Genomic DNA, 22,638 nt, shown 5'->3' with positions numbered 1-22,638 from the left:
ACAGTGCTGTCAACTCTCCCGGATAATCCGGGAGACTCTAGATTTTGGACCGTATCTCCCGGTCTCCAGATTAGAGTATGAAATCTCCCGGATATTCTCTGAAGTTTGCAGTTTAGTTGTAGACTCGACTTTGCAACAATAAACTTTTAAATATTTCGCATTGTTGGAGCTATTTTACCGTTAACATTGAACGTTTCCTCAAAAACTTCAGTATGATATATTATGCCACAAGTATTTTTTGCACAAATGACGTCATACACAGGTGCAATATGACATCATCTATCATCCCTAGTCTGCTACACAGCCGTTTTTAGTGTCGTCACGCAACGCTCCTCCCCACTTAGTGGGGAGGAGCGTTGCGTGACGACACTAAAAACGGCTGTGTAGCAGACTACTATCATCCCTTGCCTATCAATTCTCAATATTTGAAGACGTGGTGGGTTGACAGCCCTGTGCAGAGTGGAAGCAGGGGTTGCTGGGAAGACCCTTGACCCTGCTGCGCTAAAAACTAGTAATAACCAAAGATTGGGGAGTGCAAGAGGAGAAAGATAAAACTGCTCTTGGGCCAACACTGTGCATTATGAAAATTTCATATGATAGAAGTTCAAACTACACATGATTAGGTTACAAGTGAAAGAAGGTCCAAACGTGCCTGATCAGATTGCGTTTTATGCATTCCATTCATTGTTGGATGGTGGAAGTCCAAACGAATGCTAGGCTACATACACATTCTGCATGTGGAATATAAACCTGGAGAAAAGGACTACAGGCTTCTCTGGTCACCTGCAATAACATCCCCAGATAAGTGGTCAGTTGTGTCCGGGGATGAGTCAGTATTCTCACTTATTATATAAACACCAATGAAATATCATGTGAGCTTTTGAGCAAACATGGTATCTTCACACGTGAAAAGATCACCACTGTCATGGCTACAAAATAAATTGCGCCTTTCAAAGCAAAAAACTGTCAAAGTGTAAAGGTTTGGTTTTTTAATGGTGTTTATAATATTAGAACATAACATGGTCTCTTGGAAATAGGGATATTTTCTCTACACTCACTCATGAATAATTTTTCAACAACTCTGTATCTCCGCATGGCCATGTAATATCCTCTATCTAACCTGTCAGAATAAGATTGGGGTCAGCAATGCTAATAGTACACCACTAACACAGTCTGCTTTTGTCAGTTGTAAGATTATTTTATTCTTTAAACACTAAGCTTTCAGTGAGACAAGTCAATACAAACGTTGAGGCTTTCCCATTGTGCTCTTGATGTAGAGAGCACGTACATTCTGCCAGTTCTTCTTCAACAGGGACACCAAGAAGTTGACAGCAAGATATACATTTGCCACAAGTTCATCATGGGACATCTCAACATGACCAATGGCCACAGCAAGACACAGAACCTGGTGATTAAAGAGTCAAAACATCTTATCGAAATTACAACCAAAAAGCACTATTCAATGTTAAAATTACATGGATTTTCGGTGCAGAGAACACACAAACAACAAAAAAAGGATACAAAATATTGAAATTTATAAACTGTCCCCTGAGCCTTACTTTTACATTGAATTTTATCAGGATTTCACTATATCAAGAAGAGCCAAAAATGTTTTAAGGTATTTACCTACTCCCTAAACCCCACAGGGCACAAAGAAACTCAGTTTTACAGCTTCCCATTTGGGCAAGCTGTAGCTAGCATGTACCAGCCAAAAGTCATTAAATTTTCAACTAGCCCTAAAAACTTTTTGATGAGCAAGATTGATTACACAGTTCTTCTGTAATTAGAATTTCTCAAAAAACTTCACTTGCCTATGAGGCAAGTTAAGAACAAGATTCACCAACCCAACAGCAAAATCCACTAGCCCCAAGCTATCGAACACTACTTTCTTTGCACGCTGTATCACCCGACATCCCTGCACTCTTTAAGAACAAATTTTAAACTCCAAAAAATGGTCATTGTATATAAGAGGTTGTTACAGGAGGGCCCACCATATGACTCATCAAAGAAGTACATGTACAATCTGCATAACTGAGCAATTTAATTAACTGCCCGGTTTGTTGCAAACTCTGTCGACTGTCACAGTCTCCCCAAATATTTAAGACCCTGGGTGCAGGTCCGACCAGATAAATAAACAGTGATCTGGTCTTCCAGAAAATAAGGCCTTACCAGTGCTCAAAAGTAACACACAAAAACTCTGGTCACACACACAGATCATGAGATTTGACTTAATGTTCAGCAACATAATTATATTTAACTGTACATTGATCTTTCAGTCCTTAGAAATTCAGAAATTACTACGTTTTGTAAAATCCTTGGAAATAAAAAGTACTATGCAAGAGTTCTGCCAAAGAGACTAAAACACACCAAAGAAGTTTGTCCACAAGTTGGTTTAGGAACAAAATGGTGAAAGCATAACTCTTAACCAGACATGAGAATGAATGAATGTCTTGATGTTTGGGCAAATTCTTTAAAACAGTACCATAAGAAATGTATGAAAGATAGTAAGGAGAATATGCATGTTGATATAGGGGCTTAAAGAGTCGATAAGAACTAAAACCTCATAAAAAAAAATAATATCGCAAATAAAGAGTGATATCGAAATACAAGGATTTGAGTTGTTTGAGCACTGTGCCTTATATCTGGTGAATATCCTACCTTCTTCATCTGAAACTTTATTGTTGAGCGCACTTCCTCCACCTTCTGCACCATGTTGTCATTGTGCGTCAGTGCTGTGGGAAACTTGCCAGCCTTGTTCAGACCAGGACCAAGAATACGGGGAATCTGCCTGATTAGACTGTCTGAAGCCAGGAAAGCATCGTATTTCTTGGCTAGAAAAAGAGAGAAAATTACTTAAAGTAATGCAATAAAATTTCTCCATACCAAACTACTGTTAAAAAAGGTAATACAGCAAAAATCCATCACACAACTACCGCGCAGTGACAACAAAAAAACCTCTTTTCTTTTGCACTTACAACTTCATTAACTGGACCCTGTGATCTGAAGCATTGCATGGTCAGAATGCACCAAGCAATGGAATAAAAAAGTGTCATGAAGCAAACAATAAATAACTAAGGAAACGAAACAGATGTTTCAGTGTACAGTGTACACCTTTGGGACCAACCCTAGGTGTCCGTTTAACAGAGATGTCCATCTTATAAAGAGTCAACTAAAGAAAGGCAGGGACCAACTCTGGGTGTCCGTTTTTGCGAGGTGTCCGTCTTATAGAGGTGTCTGTTAAGAGGAAGTTGACTGTATAACCCCTCTTCAGTGTTGAGAAAACTGTTGCACTGCGTAATTGTCATTAGACATAAAATGAAGTGCATGAGCATGTAAAAAGTACTATGGGCAAGATGTAAGTCAGAGTTCAAAATGAAGCTGAAATTGATATTTAGTCCTTTTGGCTGAATGGTTCCTAGGAGGGAAATCATTCTCATTTCATGCTGCTTCTGTTGGATGTTGGTTCCACTGCATACAGCCACACCATGCATTTGGACATTAGAAAGCCTTTGCTGCTTGGTGTTGACATGTTGGGCCACAGGGCTCCCAGGAGTGATGTTGCATAGAATTATGTTGTAGTTAATTTTTTATCTCAAGTATTTTTGTTTTTCTTTCTTTTTTGGGAATGGTAAAGAATGCTAATGAAGTTGAAACAAATAAATATTACCTGAGATAAAAAAATTATTAAAAACATACAAATAAGCCTATAATCCAGATACCAAGATGAATAATATATTTCATCATGTAATGACCACCCTGTTTCAAGTGCCGATGACCTTCTACAAATGTACATGCATCCCAGTGGATACATGTAAATTATTAAATATGACCAGTTAACAACAGTGACTAAAAATGACAGAATATAATAATATTGCAGGACTTTTGGAGGTTTCCAATACCTGTCTGTACAAAAAAACTCTTGAAACTCTTTTTACTCACCAAGCTTCTTGACCAGTTTCTTGTTCTTGTTTAGCTTCTTTAAAGCTTCAACATCCATGCAAGGGATGTCATTTGCCTTGGCCTCGTCACAGTGAGATGCATCACCCAGAATACAAACCTTAAGTTTGGGTCGTGGAATATGCTTGAGCTTTACAGTTCCACTGAAACGCTTATCCTTCTGAGGATCATAATTCTTTAAGCTGATCTGCAGCTCAACAGTTTCCGTAAACTTCCTTTTCTTGTCCTTGGCTCCTTGCAGTACAGCACTGCAGCACTCAAACAGTGTATCACGGTGGAGCTTACTGAAAAGATACAAAAGAAATTAAGGTGGCTACCATCAGGCAGTATCATCAGTTTATGTAACTCAAAAGTTAAACAGGGCTTTTGATATTATGCGATGGTGCAAGCTAACATCTAGCTCGTAAACCCTGAAACTGTCTGAGGCTGACTGCAGGAATTATCCACTTACAGAATTGAAAAAAATAAGACTTTGTATGGGAGTTAATACGGGGTTTTCTGATGGCGGCCGTAAGTAGAACTTTCCGCTTAATGGGAGTGTCCGTTAGGAGAGCTTCCAATTTATTGTACCTGCCAACTTTTTCTGAGTCAAAAGCGTGAGATTTTCATTCTGTCATGACCAGATTTTCCAGAAACATCTAAGCAACTTCCGAATATGTCTGAAGATTTTCTGAAGACTTTTGACATCGCCAAAAATAATAGAAGTTGTTCCAAAGACCTTTAAGCACTTCCGAAGCTATTTCAAATGCAACAATTTAATAGTGACTGTGATATAGTTAGGACACAAAGTCAACATTAAGCAATGTTTGGGAATAGTTTGGGTGAAATTGAATTGAGTTTCTTCCATCAATCATTTGTTAAAGAACAATTTGTCCAGATTTGTGAGTCAGGCATGAGAGATTGTTCTTGATATGTGAGATCGATGTCTTTAGTCTGCAAGCGTGAGACTTACACAAAATGAAAATAAAATTTAACGAGAGGTTTTTTAAGTAAACGTAGTCTTACATTTTTACATCATCAGCTAACGCAAATCATTAAGGTGCCAATTCACCAATATAGCAATAGAAGTGCTCTTTTCAAAAGTCACTACGATCTAGATCTTCATTCCTTATATAATTTAAAATTAATATCTGCCTCTAACAGCAGCAACAAAGGTAAGACTTCAGTATAACGCCATACATGCAGTAATTTCATACTATTTCGCACATTGAAATGGTTGATATGAGAAGAATATGCATGCACAATAAATGTATGGGGGATACGAAAATGTTATGGCATAAAATCTACAAATTGATGACAAAACGTTAGGATCTACTTTATCTACAATATTTTCGTCTTCTTTTAGTCTTTATTGTGACCCGATTCCTAGCTAGCGATCCGTATTGATCAAGGAGCTGCATTGATCTCATTGATGCTCGATAAACCCTCGTTTGCACGGTACAACCACAAAAATAAAAGCTACAACAAAAGCCGATACGCACTAAAACGTCCTGAAACCAAATATCTTTAGTGTACACAACTCGATGGCAAGAAAAACGCCGCCAATACATTGGATTTCTAAATACAAACCTCATCCTAGTCGCTTCGTTCGCAAAGAGATCGAAAGAGAATGAAAGGAAGTCTGCTGACTATTCGCGGGCGGTGAACATTCCTGAAACAAATGGGAAGAAAATGAAGACAAAGAAAAGAGAATGAGAGTGGAAAATAGCAAATAGAAAAAAATGGAAAATAATTATGACTAGCAGTAACTAAAAGTTAGGAAGTGCCTGTAGAACTATAGGTTTGTTTTAATTTTACAACCTGAGTGCTTGTATCCTGTGAATTCAGTTGTATCTCCTCGCTCCTCGCAGTTAGAGACGTCTTCAACGACACAATCCTTTTTTCTCCTACTAATTTTCCCCGTAATCAAGTTCCAGGGCCTCCGTTCTATCTGTCAAACAGCCTGGGACGAGTCTACATTCTTTTAATTAGTTTGAATGAATTAAACTAAGAAAGAAAGAAAAAAGTAATAATAACACCTACTGCACCGCCGGTAAGTTATACGGCCCCAAAACGCTTTCTATCGACGGTGAGTTGAAATGAGTGAGTGCCAATTTTCTTCATTTTACACCTTCCTGATGGAACCTATGATAGAGCTGGAGCCGGAAAGGTATACTTTTTCGGCCAGTTCTAGCATATCTCCGCAAAAATTACCACCAGAAATAGGTGAGTTGAAATTTGAATATTTTTCACGATTTGTCGGCAGATCGGTAACAAACACGGAATTGGACATTTCAACGAAATTATTTTTTCAAACTAATTAACTTCCGTTGGTTTTGTTGCTGTTGTTGTTTTTAAACCGGCCATGGCCATTGTCCGTTGTTGTTTTATGGGATATTCAAGCATAGACTGTTTAATTTTCCCGGAACATTCACAGGCGGATCCAGAGAATTCCAAATGGGGCGGCTGGGGGGCTCGCTTGAACTCTTTAAAAATAATGCAAAATTTCACAGGAAAAGGGGTGGTGGCTGTCTACTCGGCATGACGTTTTCAACAATCTATTTAGCAAGGAGAAATAACTAAATATATTCAACGCTTTCCACGAACCCTGAAGAGTTTGGAATGGTAGTCTTCTGACGCCAGGACATGAAGAGGCCACGTCACAACGATAAACCGGCGCGAACGAACAAAATATGAGAGAAATGTCAGTGTACCATGGCCATCTTTCCAGCAAGCCAAACACAGTTTCGAATACAATAGATATACGAAATAAACTTGCTTTACCAAGGCAGCATGACCGCGAGGTCAGCTCGTCGGACTCGTAATCCGGCGGCCCTCAGTTCGAGTCCCGCTCTGGCGACTTGTTGTATTTGTTCTCGGTAGTCCCAAATCCCCGGGCACGCTTGTATTTAGTATTTAGCCAACTGGTTGCCTCCTGCCAGTTGGTTTTTTTAATCCTATTATGTTATATTTGAATTTTTTGTCTCTAAGTATTTGAATGGAGTGCGTGTAAACTAGCTGGATAAGCTAAGTGCACTTTCCAATATATAAGCCTTTAAACACTTTTTTTTTTGAACCAACCAGAACAAGGAAATTTGTTTTCTTGGGGAGGATTTTACCTAAGTAGTATCAGTTTAAAACTCTGCATGGTGCCTTATTTAACTTGGGTTAAGGTGACTTTACACGAGACGATTCACAACGACGATTTTTAGCGCAACACAGCGTTGAAACATTGTTGCGACATTGTTTCGAATGGTTACAACATTGTTTCAGCATTGCAACGCTGTGTTGTGCCAAAAATGGCAGTTGCGAATCCTCTGGTGTATCATCACCTTTAAGGGCGGGGGAGCCGAAATGAACACTATTTAGAAAAATAGGTCCCAATCGTTTAAAAAATACTTTTTATTCTCTAACATCGACAAGATGGAGTTGATTTCAGTCTTTCGATTCCGTGATCATGAAACTCCACTGAATGGCTTCTTTGTGACGTAGTCAGACAGTGATTTCCATTGTCAACCATTAAAATGACAGTACGTACAAAATAGAGGTTGTTTATTATCTTTCCAGCTGTTTCCAAACTTTTCTCTTGGTCATTTGAAGTTTGACGAGTAAAAGGTTCGGGCCTTCATGGTTAAACGACGGATCTTAGTTCCTCGCTGATAAAGAAAGGGACCTTAAAGAAAACGATAGCAACCAAGGGCCCGTTTCTCGAAAGTCCCAATAAGTTTTTCGGGCCCGAAAACCTGTTTTATGTTTGTCATATTTGCATTGAACATCAAAGTTTCAAACATTAACTACAAAGGAGTGCAAAGGATCGCAAACGAATATACCGAAGAACGTAGGATCTATAAAGACCTGATCAGAAAAAATGAAAAGTAGACATAATAAATTCTGCAAGCAGAATCACGCTGCAACGCTGATCGTACTACGTGAAAATTTTCACGTAGTACGATCAGCATCAATGTTTCAATAATTTTAAAAATGATATAATGAAACTATCAGTTGACGAAGCAAAATTGGCCGGTTTGTGAGATACGAACTGCGCTACTATTCAACAGGTTTTGATTTCAAAATTTGCCTTCCGACCCGAAAAGTTACCGGGCTTTCGAGAAACGGGCCCCAGGCCCCGCGAACTTTACCTAGTCTCGGTCACGTGACCTGAACAAATAAGCTTCATCTCGCGCGGCTTATTCGTTTAGGTCACGTGGTGGATAAGTCACTTAAAAGGATGATGGTGAAGGCCTGGGAAAACGCCGTTCTGGCAAAAGGCAATAAACCAGTATCCAGTAAAAATTTTTAACCGGGAAGAAAACGAATAATGTATTTATTGAGTAATAAGACTCAAATTGGCAACAAAACCATCGAAAACCAGTTGCTTCCGTGACTATTAAACCGCCTGCAATGGCTTCAATGTGATATGTCAAGGCTATATTCCTGACAAACAATCATTGTTTTGACAGATTTTAATTTTTCCCTTCGATGGGTGTGTTCTCTTATTGCAAGACAAAGATGAAATATCAGGTGTGTCAGGACGCAATCAAGAGCCTGAATTTCAGACATTCCTTGAGAGGAATATGCGACTCGAAGGAATCAGTCTAAAATTCAGTCTTGGCGCAATCAATAGATTGGACGGACGTTGAAAAATTCCCGGGAAAAGAAAACCTTAGCTTATCACTTGTCTTTAAAAAATGCTGGCTTGAAAGGACACAAGTCGTAGAGAACCGGCATTCAGGCTGAAACCTGACAGCGCCGTTTGGTTGATATTGATACATGGCTTTATATATTCTGTATATTGATACCTGGAAATAAATAATCTTGCACTTCCTTTTAATACCCTTTCAGGTATCGCAAACCAACCTCTTCGAAGTGCGCACAAATCCGCTTTAGGCAGGAATATCCATAACCGTCTCCCAATGTACATATTATACAATAATACAACATACAATAGTTTTCGGTAGCTGGTTGCTTGGACTTATCTTTCAGGCTCAGTTGTTCAAAAGTTGGATGGCACTATCTACCAGATAAACCACTATCCAGTGGATAATTGCATCATCCATCGTATAGTGATATATCAGGTAGAGAGCGTTATACACCTTTTGAACAACTGGGGCAAGGAGTGTCTACACATGACATTAACACTACCGTCCTTCACTCTACTATACACATAGTGGGGGAATTCGAATTTCCCTGGTCCGTGTACAAAAATGAAAGGGGAATGCTGTAAGATCGTGTTAGTTAGGTGAAGGTCATTTTTGAGCCAGCAATCCTTGTATTCCTTTTGGGTATAGGGCCATCCAGTTAAGCATCCTCTGCAGATCGATGATCTTTGATATCACTTAACACAGCAATACAGTTGGGTGCTTTCTACAGCTATATTTAACAATTATTCGCCGAAGGCGAAGTTAATATTGTTGAATAATCCCCGAGACGAAGTCGAGGGGATTAGTAATGGTAACAGGACTGAGTGGAGTCCAATTCGGTCTGTAATCATACGAGTGATTAACAAAATCGGACGACCGCGTAGCGGGAGTCCGATTTGTTTAATCACGAGTATGATTATAGACCGAATTGGACGACACGAAGTTCTGTTACCAATTAATCATAACTTTAACAAAATTTTTGATATATAGGGCTCTTTTTAAATCAAAACACAAGAAATTCTAAGATTTTTCCGCTAGCAATGAAAAAAAAAAAAGCCATTTAAGCGCGCACGTGATGGCGCGTACTGTCCAATTACTTAGGCATGACAAGTATTGTCCTATTAAACTGTCCTATTAAGGCTGAAATCAGGGCAGTTGAGAACCAATCAGATTTGAGAATTTTGTTATAGTTATGATTATTCAACAATATTAACTGAGCCTGAGGTGAATAATTGTTTTAGTATATTCACACGAAGTGATCTCAACAGAATCAGAAAGGAAACCATTAAAAAACGATTAGTTTGATTGACGGGTGAATTCATGCGTGAACACGAAGACGTAAACAGTGGATGCGCAAAAGTTAGATCTTTACAGTATCTTCAAAAATGGCAAATGATAGTTTTCATCCTTTTGTATCGAGTTTTGTAAGCTTTAGCATCAACGGTTTAAAAGAAAACGCCGAAAATTTAAATTACTACCCAATTCTGAGAAGAAAAGTATCTAGAGCTTTATTTGTTTCTGTCAACTCACCGTGAATAAGAAAATTTTCTTCGTCGCTTCTTGCAAATGCTGTCAACAGCGGCTGCGATCAAGGTGAGCGTTGATTATCTCCAAAGTTCTTTGCCTTGTTAACTTGCTGGCACGTACAATTTTCGAAAATATTTGTCTTCCTCTCTTCTCCATAAATTAACTTCTATTTATAGGCAAAATTGGTCTTGCGAGAAAATCCCGAAATCACAAAACAGTGACAAAGCGACCTCGTTTTCCTCTGTAGTGGTAAACATAGCTTCGAGCGTACAAAAAGTCAGCTAAAGTAAACCACTTCACAATAAATCACGCTGCTTAAACACCATGAAGTCTTTTCTTGCCTTCAAAGTCATCAGCACTTGGATATTCGTGTATTTTCAAAAAGGTTTTACTTTGAAACTTTGGCAAAACACCCAGTTCACGACAGCGATTTTGTTCGGCTTTATATTAACCACCTAGCGCGGTGAATATAACGTCATAGTCCGAGATAGCTAACCAATCAGATTGCTTGAATTACCAAGATCACTGAGTGTGTATATACTAAAACAGCCATATTTACCTACGCATTATTTGCAAACAAGGTTGTCAAGATGCACAGCATTGCAGGCCACCGTCAGAGCCGTAATCCAACAATGTCAGCAAAAAGGAACATTAACTTTTACACCACGTTAGCATGTTTCAGGAACAGAGATAGTGGGGAGGGTGGAAAGGGAACGGAGCAGAAAGAAGACTGATAGGGTAGCGCCACTCCCTTCTATTTGAAGCCTGGAACTGCTGGAACAGGTTGAGCAACGTATTAAAGGCACAAGCCTGTGAAATGGGACTTGTCATTTCGTTTTCAGGGTCTTCCGTCCAATTAGACCTTCAAATATCTCTACTTCGGGCGAAGAAGACTTCCTAGCCGGCCCTAAGGGGGCGGGGGGGGGGGGGGGCACTCAAGGGAGGTTTGGGTAGAGGTGTGCCACTGAGGCCCTCAAACTAGAAGCCCGTTTAATTAAGACAAAAATTTCTCATTTCGCTTCCCTGTTCAAGAAAAGGGTCCTTATTAATTGACCCTGATTCATTTTGTTTTGCATGTAGAATTTTATTAATTTTTCAAACCAACATCGTAAAAATTAGAATGTTTGAAAAAAAAGTGTTGGTGCTACAATTGCAAACCGCTCCTCGCCAGCCTTCACATACCCTGTTCAAGACGCTAAATATTGAAATTGTATACCTTGTTTAAGACTCAAGTACCATAAAACAATACCCTGCGCACATACCCCCGGACGTATCCCTTCTCCTCATTGTGGCAGCCTTCCCACGAGACAGCCGGAAAGATGGGTAAAAACACCGGGCTTTAGCTAAGACCAACAAGAATCAATTCCCCTCCCCATCCATGTCCCTGTTCCTCCTCTGTCCCCACCCCCCACGCATTAATCATCATGCATGTTTTAGCCAGGAAATACTTTAAATGTTGCATGTATTGTGAAACAATCAGATTAAATTCGGCTTTCATGATATGAACAATTATCAAATGTCAAAGAGGTTAACCCGTACTCAGCATCGTCCAAAATCAAATTGTTCCTTATTACATGATACATACTCAAACTTTTTCTTAGCTGGACCAGTCGAATCGAGTATGGCATACAGGATAGGAAATGATGAAAAAGATCGAGGACAATTGGCACCAGATTCCAAACCAAGCGTGAAGAAATATCGTACGAGGTTTTCACCCAAGCAGAAACTTGAGCTGGAGAATGCGTTCTACCGCACTCCATATCCATCAGCGACACTGAGGGCTCAGTTAGCCAACAGTCTCGGAGTCACGCCCAGCGTGGTGATGGTAAGGAAATTGTTGTCTGGTATGTACATGACCAGGAGGCGATTAAGTAATCGGCTCCTGAAATGACCTAATTGAAAATCCTGGGATTTTGTGAACGATGGAGTGCAGCTAAGGGAGGGTCGTACCATTCCTAAGTCTATTTTCTTTTCTTTTTTCACACTCTTTTTGATGCCTCAAGACCCAGGGACAGCAAATTGGGATGGGATATTTACGGGAGAAATATGGGCGAAAATATCAAATGACATAATGCTGGAAAAACTCTTGGGGGTTTTACACTTACCAAAGCACTTGAATTGTCGATCCGCTTCTGATTGGTCAGGAAACGCTCAGATACTTACTAGTTAACTCTTTACAGTGCTGTCTTTAAGTGCCAAAAGGGACTAACAGAAAAGGTAGTGAGAATAAATGATCACTTAAAGGAAGATACTTTGATCTTTTATCAACGCTTGGCTAGTTCTTCAAGTAAAGGAGATCAGTCTAGAGAATTTGTATCGATAGAATGAGTGCCCAGGGGTTCTATTTTAAGAGAAAATTTGCCTGCAGCGATTTCGTCCGTCAAGATTTCGTCCTAACTAGTTGCCCCTACGTCTACGGGGATGCAATTTCCCTGGTAGAATGTTGGTTGACTAACTTCGCTGTAGTACTGTAGTTGTAGATTAAAGCTAAACTATTTACAAAGCATTTTAATGTTATTTAGTTTTCGGTGCATTTTCCTTTCTTTTTTAGAACTGGTTCAAGAAACGGAGATACAGGTGGCGACAAAAATCCCCAAACCTTGGGATGCCTGTGCCATGCTCTTGCGTATTACCACCATTTCAAAGCCAAACTCAAAACAGACCAAGCCAACCTACGTATACCCAGGGGACCGTTTTTGGCTACCACGGGACCGTGGACCCTCATGGGTTTCAACAGGCACTTGTCGACAATCAGCAAAGAGAAATTGAAGTGGGAAATATTTCCCAAAGGGTAATCCAGTTTAATCCTTAAAGGTATAAAGGGTGTGTTCAGGAGCCCAGGACCCGCTAGTGTGTCGGAAAATTTTGAAGATTTTAAAACACGAAAAATGTGATATACGCAATGAGTTTTTCATTATTTTCAAAACTTTGGTTATAAAATTTGAATGTACCCTCGTTTAAGAAGCTGTGCTTTCCGCCTTAAAAACTCTGTTTATGATCATTTTAATTGCGCGGAAATAGCCGAAGCTCTTTAAAGAGTACCAAAATAGTATTTTTCTTTTTTTCTTTTTCGTTCCTAAGCCATAGAGGGTTTCCCTTTTGATTGAAACTCTGCAGTCTGTAGTACAGTGTGAACAGAACGTTTTCTCTCACGTGGCCAACAACTATGCAAGTTTATTGGAACAAAAGAAAGCGTCAACATAAGAAAGGAGTTCGACTTTCACAAGATTGGTTTGGAACACCAACATGTACGCAATTTCATGTTGGGCGTGGCGTCGTGTGAAAGTGTCTGAAAACGCTCTATAGCTTAAACTAACATTATATTTGGCTGTCGCGATGTGTCCGGCTTAACACACTAATGAAGCCATCACAAAACGTCATTACTGAAGAATGCTTTTTTTCACTACTTTTGAAACATTGTCTTGGCTTCTGAAATCCACTTTCATCGCTGCTGTAAATTAGATTTTAGGAACTGGAAAATCATTTTAAGAATGTTATGGTGTCTCCTAAAGAAAGGGTTTTTCTTGTTTACTTCACCTTTATCCAAGTCTGTGGAAGGGTATATATAGTGGGGGAGCCAGAAAATGCAGAAAAGGTTTAATAATACTTTAATAATGCATCCATATGTATTGAAATTGCTAAGGATTTTAAGTAAGAAATATGTTTTTTAGTTCTGATAGTAAAATTTGTTAAATCAGGGATTGTAATGTCACATGAAGTCATAAATTTGGTGGCAGCCATCTTGACTTCAAAGAGTACAGTTCCCCGGTTAATTATGAGGTCAGCAAAAAATAAAACAGCTTCTGCCAACGGAAGAAATTTAACTGGAATTTTTGCTACACTGTTGAGAGTAACATTTTTAAAAGAAAAAATGAAAAAAACAAAAACAAAAAACAAAAAAAACAAATAAAGAAAAAGAAAACAGACAATTTTGAAGTGGTATAACCACAATACGGAGAAGGTGGCTGCTATGGAAACGTCAATCATTACTCTACAGTCAAATGATTGATAATTGAAGTTTTTCCTCATTAAATTTCAGGACGTTAGTCGTCAGGACGTTTCAAATTTATGAAAATCGTGTTAACTCGAATAATCGGATATGGCCGGCCCGGCTGTGTCCCGGCTAATTTTTGCTATTATTTTTTTTCTGTATTGACTTTATATGTTTCAGTTAAAAGTTTCTGTTTCCTATGTTTTCTAGTATGGATTTGAACTAAAAAAGGGAAAAACAAACATTTTACTGGAATGATAAAAGAAAAAAAATTGCAACATATATCTTAAATCATCGGCAAAGGTTATGAACCTTAAATGTGAAATAAAATACGAATATTTTCTGAAAGATTTTGTTTGTCTATTTAAAGATTGAATGGTCATCAAGTGAGGAGGTCTTAGACAAAAATAGTTCTCTAAATCACGTATATGCCGCAAATTAGTGTGGCTAAGGTAAAAACCAAAATGCCAAATAAAAGGATATTAGTTTCATTTCTAGTTGAAGAATTGTCACCGATGTAAAGTAACTTTCATATCCACAAAATTAGCTTCCTAAAAAAAATTATGCTTTTAAGGTGCTTATCCAAATATGTCCAGACAATATCCACTTTTTCTAAAGCGTCAGAATATGAATTCATTGAAACTGTGCCATATAAATTGAATATCAAGACCACCCTGCTTAAATCAATTACCGCAGCGTAATTAAAAAAATCGCGCAGTTTACGTTAGTTGATGAAAAACTTGCCGCGGTGGAGTGAAAAAAAGATAACAAATGAGATTTTATTACCATGTGAAGCATATACTTTAATAACAGCAGTTATCTGGAAGCATATGGCAACGATAAGGCGAACTTAGTCACCAAAAAATTAATCAAGGGTTTGTAAACTTCCCGACAAAACTGAAAGGTCATCAAAAGATACGTACGGCTTTAGGGCAAGAAAACAACAGCTCAAAGAACTTTCGAACACTTATCTATGGTGTCAGCGATGGGAGTGTAGAAATATGTGGTGCTTTTGATACGTTTTAGTACTGTTACCAGTGTTACTGAGCAAAGTGAAGGCAAGGGTCTCCGCGATACTCTACTAACTAATATTCAACAAACAACCACGACGCATGTATCAGACGAAAATCAGTTATACCTCGGAGAAACAGATAATTGTTTTGCTAACTAAGTGGTTTATGAATTTTAGTCATGGAATAAGCGTAAATTTGGGTATCTAATCGTACGACTCTATATCTCCACTTTTTGGAACATCGGGAGATTTTATCATAGCAATTTAATATCGATTTTGTATTGTTGACACTTTGAACTGAAATCATTGATTAAAAAATGTGAAATTTTTTTTTTGAAAAGAAAGAAAGATCAATAAAACACACAGACACACACAAAAAAATCACCATATTTGCACCGGAGCTAAAAAATGAGTTTCAGGCAAATGCGAGTGCTCCGGGTGCCTTCGGGTGAACCTTCCAGTCGTTTCCCGCTTTCGGGCATTTTCGTCCCCTCCCCGCCCCACTTAAGAGGGTGTCGACAGTCTTAATTTAATTCGGCGTGATCTGCTGTCAATATATGAAATTAAAATCATGGAAATGTTTGAATATTTGCCGTTATTTTGTCTCTGTAGTGGAAAGTTTTCGGGTTATCAGTTTTGGCGGTTACTTCTTCCTATTTCTTTTTAATAAAGCATCCGCCTCGGGCAACTACTAAGAAGTCTTCACGAAATTGGTTGGTTTTTGAAAGATAAGCTTTGGATAAGCTTTGGATCGACAAAATTAAGTGGTCGGCATTAATATTAAAACATATTTCCCCACATCAAGTTGGAACGCAGCAATGCGGAATCGAACATGATTCGCATCCCACTGAATGGAGTTACTTGAATGTTCAAAATCTTGTAAATCACCCCCCTACACTTACAGAATTAAACATCAGTTGAAAAACCGTTGGACGGAAAACTGAAAGTTCGGAGGAATGTTTTCGCTGCGCAAGGGCGTCTTCCTTGAAAATCCGTGAATTTTTCTGTGTCAGTCGGAATATATGCATCATTCATTTGAACTTTTCCTGTTAGCTCCCTTCTTCGAAAGGGAAAAGCGAAAAAAACGGATTGTAATGTTAAGAGAGCTTTCATTGGTTTTTCTTCTAACGCTATTAAAGGAGCTGGACTTGTTGAATTATGTTTGAAGCCGGTCCCAAAGACATCTTCGTAGGAAGGATTCTAGTGATTTCCAGCTCTGGAAGTATGATAAGGCAAGAGCGAAATGATAAAATAAGTGCAGGTAAAATGGTCTAGAATTTAAATAATTTCCATTTACGCCGTATGTGCTCAGTGGTCGCGACTGAACATTAGTAGGGACTTAAAATGTTTGATTGTTTTGATCTTAAGGCAAATAAAACTAAATCGTCTTGCAGTATAAGTATCCTGCATAGATAAGTACATGTACATGTTATTTCAGTTTTAATGGAGCTGGGGTCAGGTTTCAATGATAGCGAGACTGCGAGTAATTCACTAAATATCCGGAATGTTTTGGCGAGAGAGAAGACAACAGTTTAGCGCGTTGAAGCGTTGTACGCAATATAAATGTCACGCACTTTTTATTTGCTTGTTGCGATTTTTGCATACAAAAAGCCATAAAACTAGTGAAACAATCACAATCTTCTCCCAGCTGACCTTGATTTTTTGTGGCATGGAAGTCCGGCTTTCGGGCATCTTACGCGGTCATACTAGCTAGGCAGCAACTTGGTTACGAAAAAAGTTGGAACTGTTCTTTCTTTTCTTTCTTTCTGTTCTTTCTGTTGTGATCATTCGCCGGGAAAATAAGAAAACATTACCTCAAGCATCCTTCTATAATGTCAGGGATTTTATAATACTAATTATTCCTGAGCAAAATTTCAAGCAAGGTTGATTCGGCTTCGTGAAAGGTATAACAAATAGATGACGAAAATATGTACGTCTCTGTAACCAGATACTAAATATATTGCAAAATTGTCATTGTAGGGGCCTGCCCGCTCTCACTTTGGTGATGGAAATGCTCGACTGTCTTCGGGTCGATTAAGATTTATTATCTTCTTTTACTGGAAAAATAGCTCAGTCTTGAACTCATTTTCAAACTGCGTAGAAAAAGCTTTCATTTTCGTAGATAAATTTTTGTTATTCCATGATATTCCATGTTTTCATAAACTTGGAAAATCTCCCCCCTGATAAACATGATGCAATGGCGGCATGTTGAATTACACCGAGTTGTTCAGTCCGTCGATTGTTGTTATATATAAATGGTAAGGGCGTAACTGAGCCATATTTCTTTATCGCGCAATGAAGTTCACTTTACCTAATGTGAGGAAAAATAAGCCAAAACATGTAAAAAAGGATTAATAACTTTTATTCTTGTGACAGAAATATTTTGTTGTCCTACTTAAGGGGGCAAATTTAAACCTGCATGTTTCCCGGCATAAATATAATCGGATGTACCACGTGCGGTGAACTTAATGGCTTTTAAAATTTAATGGGTCGTTTTGCTTTTTTGTGATATTTTGATAAGTTGGCTTACTTGAGATAAAATCTATCAAAAGTAGATTGGATATTTTATTTCATAGAAGTTAAACGTCAGGTCTAGACTGCGTGAAGTGGAAACATTCTTGGGTTGACGGCCAAAACCAGAATATTGTTTTTGACGAAAGAAAACTATGACGGAAAATAGGCCCTGAGTTTGCAATCCAACGTCCTGATCATCTGCACGATCTTCAGCTCTGTAATAAATTCAGAATAAAAATTAGGATAATTGAAAAATGGCGAACTACAATTTTGGAAGGCAGCTCTGCAGGGTGTTAGGATCAAATGAGATGACTTGATTATGTCTTGTCGAGAAATTTAAAAGCTGTTTCTATCGAAGGCCTCCGGTCAGTTTGCCAGGCGAAACAGTCAAACTTATATCAATATAGGCTAATTTCCTACCGCTTTGCCGATGGCAAGAGCAGGGCTATGGAGACACTTTGCTAAAACAGGATGCTTTGCTTTTGGCTCTGAGATAAAACTGGAAATTAAAGCGAATGCTTAAAAGAAACTTATCGCGAAATTATCGGTAACCTAGAGTGCGTGGTAATAATATTGTAAAATGCGAAAGATTGCCCCTGACTAATGTTTCCTTGCAGCTTCACTGAATGTTCTATTTTGAGATAATTCCATTGTCATGTGACTTGGGAAAGAAAGATAGCCGGCTGCTATAATTTGATTTGTCATTTATTGCAAAGAGCAAAAGAACTACACCTAAACCCTTTTAGCGCGAACAAGTGCATGTAGACTGTCTTAAGACGTACAGTAAGATAGATGACCTTGCCTTTTGGAAGGATAAACTAGTCATCCAAGCTTGCTATTTTTTTTAATGGCTTTTTTCACTAGGTGCCCAGCGGCTGTTGAATAGATCTCCCACGCTTTTTTTCAGATATATGCATATCTACCAGGAAATGCGATTTCTTCTGTTACACGGTGTGCATGTGGTCTAAAGATTCTCCCTGTAAACACGCCAAAATTAACCCCAAGCGAACAGCATTCTTTTACCTTTTTAGGATATGAGTCTATTTTCGTTCGCGACTCATCTTGGACAGAAAACTAGTAAATTCGCCACAAAGCAAACTGAATAACAATCAACACTGCTCAACTTAAAAGAAATCAATGCAAAACAGCATAAATGAAGATTACAATATATTTCACGTAAAGCTTGATGTAACCTAAATGAAACATGTTTCGACGTAATCGAGCGAAGAAAAAGCAATAAGACACGTGCGAGGCGAATTTGAATTCGAATTCGAAATCGGGCTGGTTAAATTACACTTAATGTCTTCATAAATAATCCAAACAAAAAAGAAATCACAGCGAATGGCGTAAAAAATGGTTTTAGGAATTGGTTTTCTCGATGCCTTGCTAACTTAATTTTCTTTATTCAAATAGAGAGATATCCTAAAAGCAAATTTTATTTAGCTTTTATTGAACTCTTGACAATTTCTTCACGGAACTGCAAGGGAAACAGCTTTAAGGCAGATGACGTCAGAATCAGAATTTAGATCTTTGGCGCATTGGTGGAAGAGCGTAAACATTCGTCTCAGGTCTCATTGGCCTTTATCTAAGTGCCTGTCAGTGATAAAAGACAGTTTTAAAAGAGCATATTAAGGGATATTTGATAAATATATGGACCCGAGGCAAACGATTTCATCTTTATTGTTTGAATGTATCCCGCCAGGTGGAACGCTGAATAAACATCGCTGTGGGAAACGTTTTAGCTTAAAAACTGCGATTTACAAGCTCCTCCTTCGCTGCAATCTTCTTTATTGTTTTCGTTTTACCCGGTGAGTCTATGCAATATTAAGAAGGCTGGTCAACTGACTACTGTATTTAGTAAGTCTACAGAACGTATACCGCCTTGTTGAAGTGAGTGGGCCGAGACCGTCTTGACAAGCAAGTTAAACGCGGCTTCATGATTCATTTTCCCTAGCTGACCTTAACATCGAGAAATTGTACTTTAGCCGCCCGTTCTTAAATCAGTGGACGTCAAACAAGATGGATCCTGGTCTTGATAAATTTTTCTCTGTTCTCGGTGTTTTGATTTGCATTGTCGGTTCCGTCGGAAATCTATCCGTGCTGCTGGCCTTTCTCGTGCAGCGTCGTCTGAGAACGAAGGTCAATGGCCTTCTGGTGAGTTTGGTTGTCTCTGGTCTCCTGCTAACGGGAATCTCGATGCCTCTTGAGGTGGAACTGCATATTAGATCAGAATTCATTCACGGTCTCGTCACTTGCGAATTGATATACACCACTCACCTTATAGCCTTAACATCTTCGTCGCTTAACCTGCTCGTCATCAGCATCTATCGCTACCTTACTATTGCATACCCGTTCTTCATGAACCGTGTAAGCCAAAACCACATCGCATTAACAATCACAGTTGTTTGGCTCTACTCAGGAATCACTAGTTTTTTGCCATTGATGGGCTGGCGGAGTGTTCCAACAAGTATTTCGCGCAATTTTTGTAATTTTTCCTTAGAGGTCGAATACATTCTTTTCGTCATGAGTGTGAACTGGTTGTTACCGGCGATGCTCGTTTTTGTTTTCTATGGACTGATCTTCCGAATCGCCCGAATTCAAGCCATCAAGATCCTAGAGCACCAAGTGCTGGCGGAATACGAGCGAGTTCGAAGTCCACTCATCAAGGGAGCTAAAACGTTGGCCAAGATTGCTGCTGTCTACATCATATGCTGGTTTCCTTACGTAATTAATGTCATGATCACAAATTCCCTTGGAAGGCATTTGTTACCTTATGAAGTGCATTATACGTTTGTCTTCCTTTGTTATGCGAGCGCTGCGATAAACCCGATTTTGTATGGGTGGTTTCGTAACGATTTCCGAGAGATGTTTAGTAAAAGTACTGCAAGAGCCTGCAGTTGGCTCCGGGAAGTATTCCAAGGCCTCGTTCGCTCGTTTCGTAGGATTATTGCATCTCTTTACGGAGATGGGAGAGAGAGTTCTTGGCAAAAGAAGGAAGGTGGGTACCGCTCGCATCGCAGGCGATCGGCATCTGGAAGTTCTTCAGCTTATCAACTACAAACCGCCGCCACTGTCGTTTGACCACAATTTTCTCAGTGGAAATGCATTGAAACCTTGTGAAAACTGGGAATTACTGAGTAAATTATCATAAACTCACATAAGAGATCGAAAGAATAGACCCGAACGTGAGCGAAAACCAAAAGCTAACAAAAAATGACGCGGATTTGGTTAAAGACAAACATACGGAAGTAAATAATGTTAGAAACGTAAAAAGGAAGAAACGATAGAAAGAAGGAAAATGTCATGTTTTTTTATCCGTGGCTACTATATTGTGGTTGACCATTCGAGTGTAGAAAAAAAATTAAAAGCACATTTATCATAATCGTATTCTTGTCAGACAAGAGGAAATCACTATGTTTCACCCACACGAAGTTATGCACGCAAAGCAAAGCAGTCGTATGGCGTGATGACAGTATTTTAAGGTAAATGGGCCAAAATGCCAGGTTTTTTTTTCGCGTGTGGGAAAAATATATTGACTTTTATCTTCATTTTCTGTTGCAGAAAGAGTTAACGAGATAAGACTTTGATCTCTAAGCAGTTTACTCCTCAAGATACACTGATCGTCCCTCTTGAAGATATCTAAAATTTGTTTTCCTTTTAGACTCCTTTTTACCAAAGTTACACTGAGTCAATTTGTATCAGTAGAACTTCAACAACTTTTTTTTACGAGTAGCCATGTTCACTAGCGTAGGACAGAAGCATCGGACAAATATTCGAGGTGGGAAATTTGAAATTATCCCTCTGATTGAATGGTGACATGGAAATCGTCATATGACAGTAAAACACAAAGACAACGAGATTAACTTCACTTCAACGAACGATTCAGTGACTTCAAATGTTTCCATTGAGATGGCCAATTTTCTGGGTGATTTTCTCTTTATATTTAGTTAATTTCGGGTCGGAATGGAATATTTCTCGTCATTTCTAAAATATAAACAGAGAGAGTAGTTTAAGGATTGGTAAGAAAAGCTGAATTAAAGCACCATTTAGGCAGTTTCTATTTTTCACTTTTTTTGAAACATATTGTCAATAACATCACGGGGAAGCTCTTTAATTTAATTGTTTTCTTTATTAAATACAGCGGAGTGATATATATAGAGGCTCCTTTTAAAGGCCAGTTGCCTTAAAAGTCTCAAAAACAGATCAGCGAAATAACCGTTTCCCTCTAAGTGTTTATCACTTTATACTTTGTGGTTCTATGGTAAACAATACTGTCTTCGATAGAGTGTTTTTCTTAATGCCCTTTAAAAAGATGAATTCCTGGCGGAACGGTATTAAAAGAGTCACAACAAGAAGAAGGGTTAATTAATTAAAAGAAGGACTAGGACCTTAATTTACCTTTCGATAATTTATTTCACAATGCAATAGAAAGTGTGGTAAATCCCTTAAATAACAGGATAACTGAAACTCAAATGTTTTATTTAAACTCAGTGGGGAAGATCGAAGAGTTCTTTATAGTTTCTTCCTGAACAGGAAGCAAGATACTTGAATTGTCATTTGTTGTCACCAAGAAGGAACAAACGAAACTAAGTAGTTCTATAGCTTTCTTTTCTTTGCCGAAATAAATCATTCACAAGTTATTCCACAAGGAAATTTTGAATACACCTCTCTTCAGAAACTTAGTCTAAGAGTGGCCGCTGTTATTTGGAAAAATTATATAACAATACAAAGTCATACAATTCATCTATACAATGTTTCTCGGAGAAAATTAAAACATTTATAAACATCGATCGAGTAACTTGCAAATCTTGATGTAATCGCTAAATGAGAAGCAGAAAAAAAAAGTTAGTCAAGAATAATTCAGCAGGGGCACCGAACGTCAATTTTTGGAAAATATCTGTTTGGAAGACGATTTGAGATCTAGAATTTTCGAAACATTTGTTGTAAAATTTCTTGCTGGCCTGCCTCTCCTAGGATTTTCGAACATCTAAAAAATGGTATAATTGCCCATTTTTAAC

General features: G+C 38.5%; 3 protein-coding genes across 3 annotated transcripts; 2 read left to right on the top strand and 1 right to left on the bottom strand.

The window, feature by feature from the left end:
* Positions 1 to 1,177: 1,177 nt before the first annotated feature.
* On the bottom strand, positions 1,178 to 5,617 carry LOC140935461 (large ribosomal subunit protein uL1-like). Its single transcript, XM_073385010.1, has 4 exons — positions 5,527 to 5,617; positions 3,940 to 4,241; positions 2,659 to 2,831; positions 1,178 to 1,405 (listed from the first exon to the last, which is right to left on the bottom strand). The coding sequence occupies exons 1-4, from the start codon at positions 5,529 to 5,531 to the stop codon at positions 1,235 to 1,237; spliced, it is 651 nt and encodes a 216-aa protein (XP_073241111.1). The 5' UTR covers positions 5,532 to 5,617; the 3' UTR covers positions 1,178 to 1,234.
* Positions 5,618 to 11,724: 6,107 nt separating this feature from the next.
* Positions 11,725 to 12,915, top strand: LOC140934085 (homeobox protein orthopedia-like). The gene is made up of 2 exons (XM_073383768.1): positions 11,725 to 11,928; positions 12,655 to 12,915. Exons 1-2 carry the CDS (start codon positions 11,725 to 11,727, stop codon positions 12,913 to 12,915), a joined length of 465 nt encoding a protein of 154 aa, XP_073239869.1.
* Positions 12,916 to 19,315: 6,400 nt separating this feature from the next.
* Positions 19,316 to 22,358, top strand: LOC140934015 (G-protein coupled receptor 161-like). Its single transcript, XM_073383701.1, has one exon. The coding sequence runs from the start codon at positions 19,640 to 19,642 to the stop codon at positions 20,699 to 20,701; it is 1,062 nt and encodes a 353-aa protein (XP_073239802.1). The 5' UTR covers positions 19,316 to 19,639; the 3' UTR covers positions 20,702 to 22,358.
* Positions 22,359 to 22,638: the final 280 nt, after the last annotated feature.

This window comes from Porites lutea, chromosome 4 (assembly GCF_958299795.1).
Source record: "Porites lutea chromosome 4, jaPorLute2.1, whole genome shotgun sequence".
Classification (NCBI taxonomy): Eukaryota; Metazoa; Cnidaria; class Anthozoa; order Scleractinia; family Poritidae; genus Porites; species Porites lutea.
The sequence above is the reverse complement of the archived record's forward strand: the minus strand, read 5'-3'. Positions and strand labels throughout refer to the sequence as shown.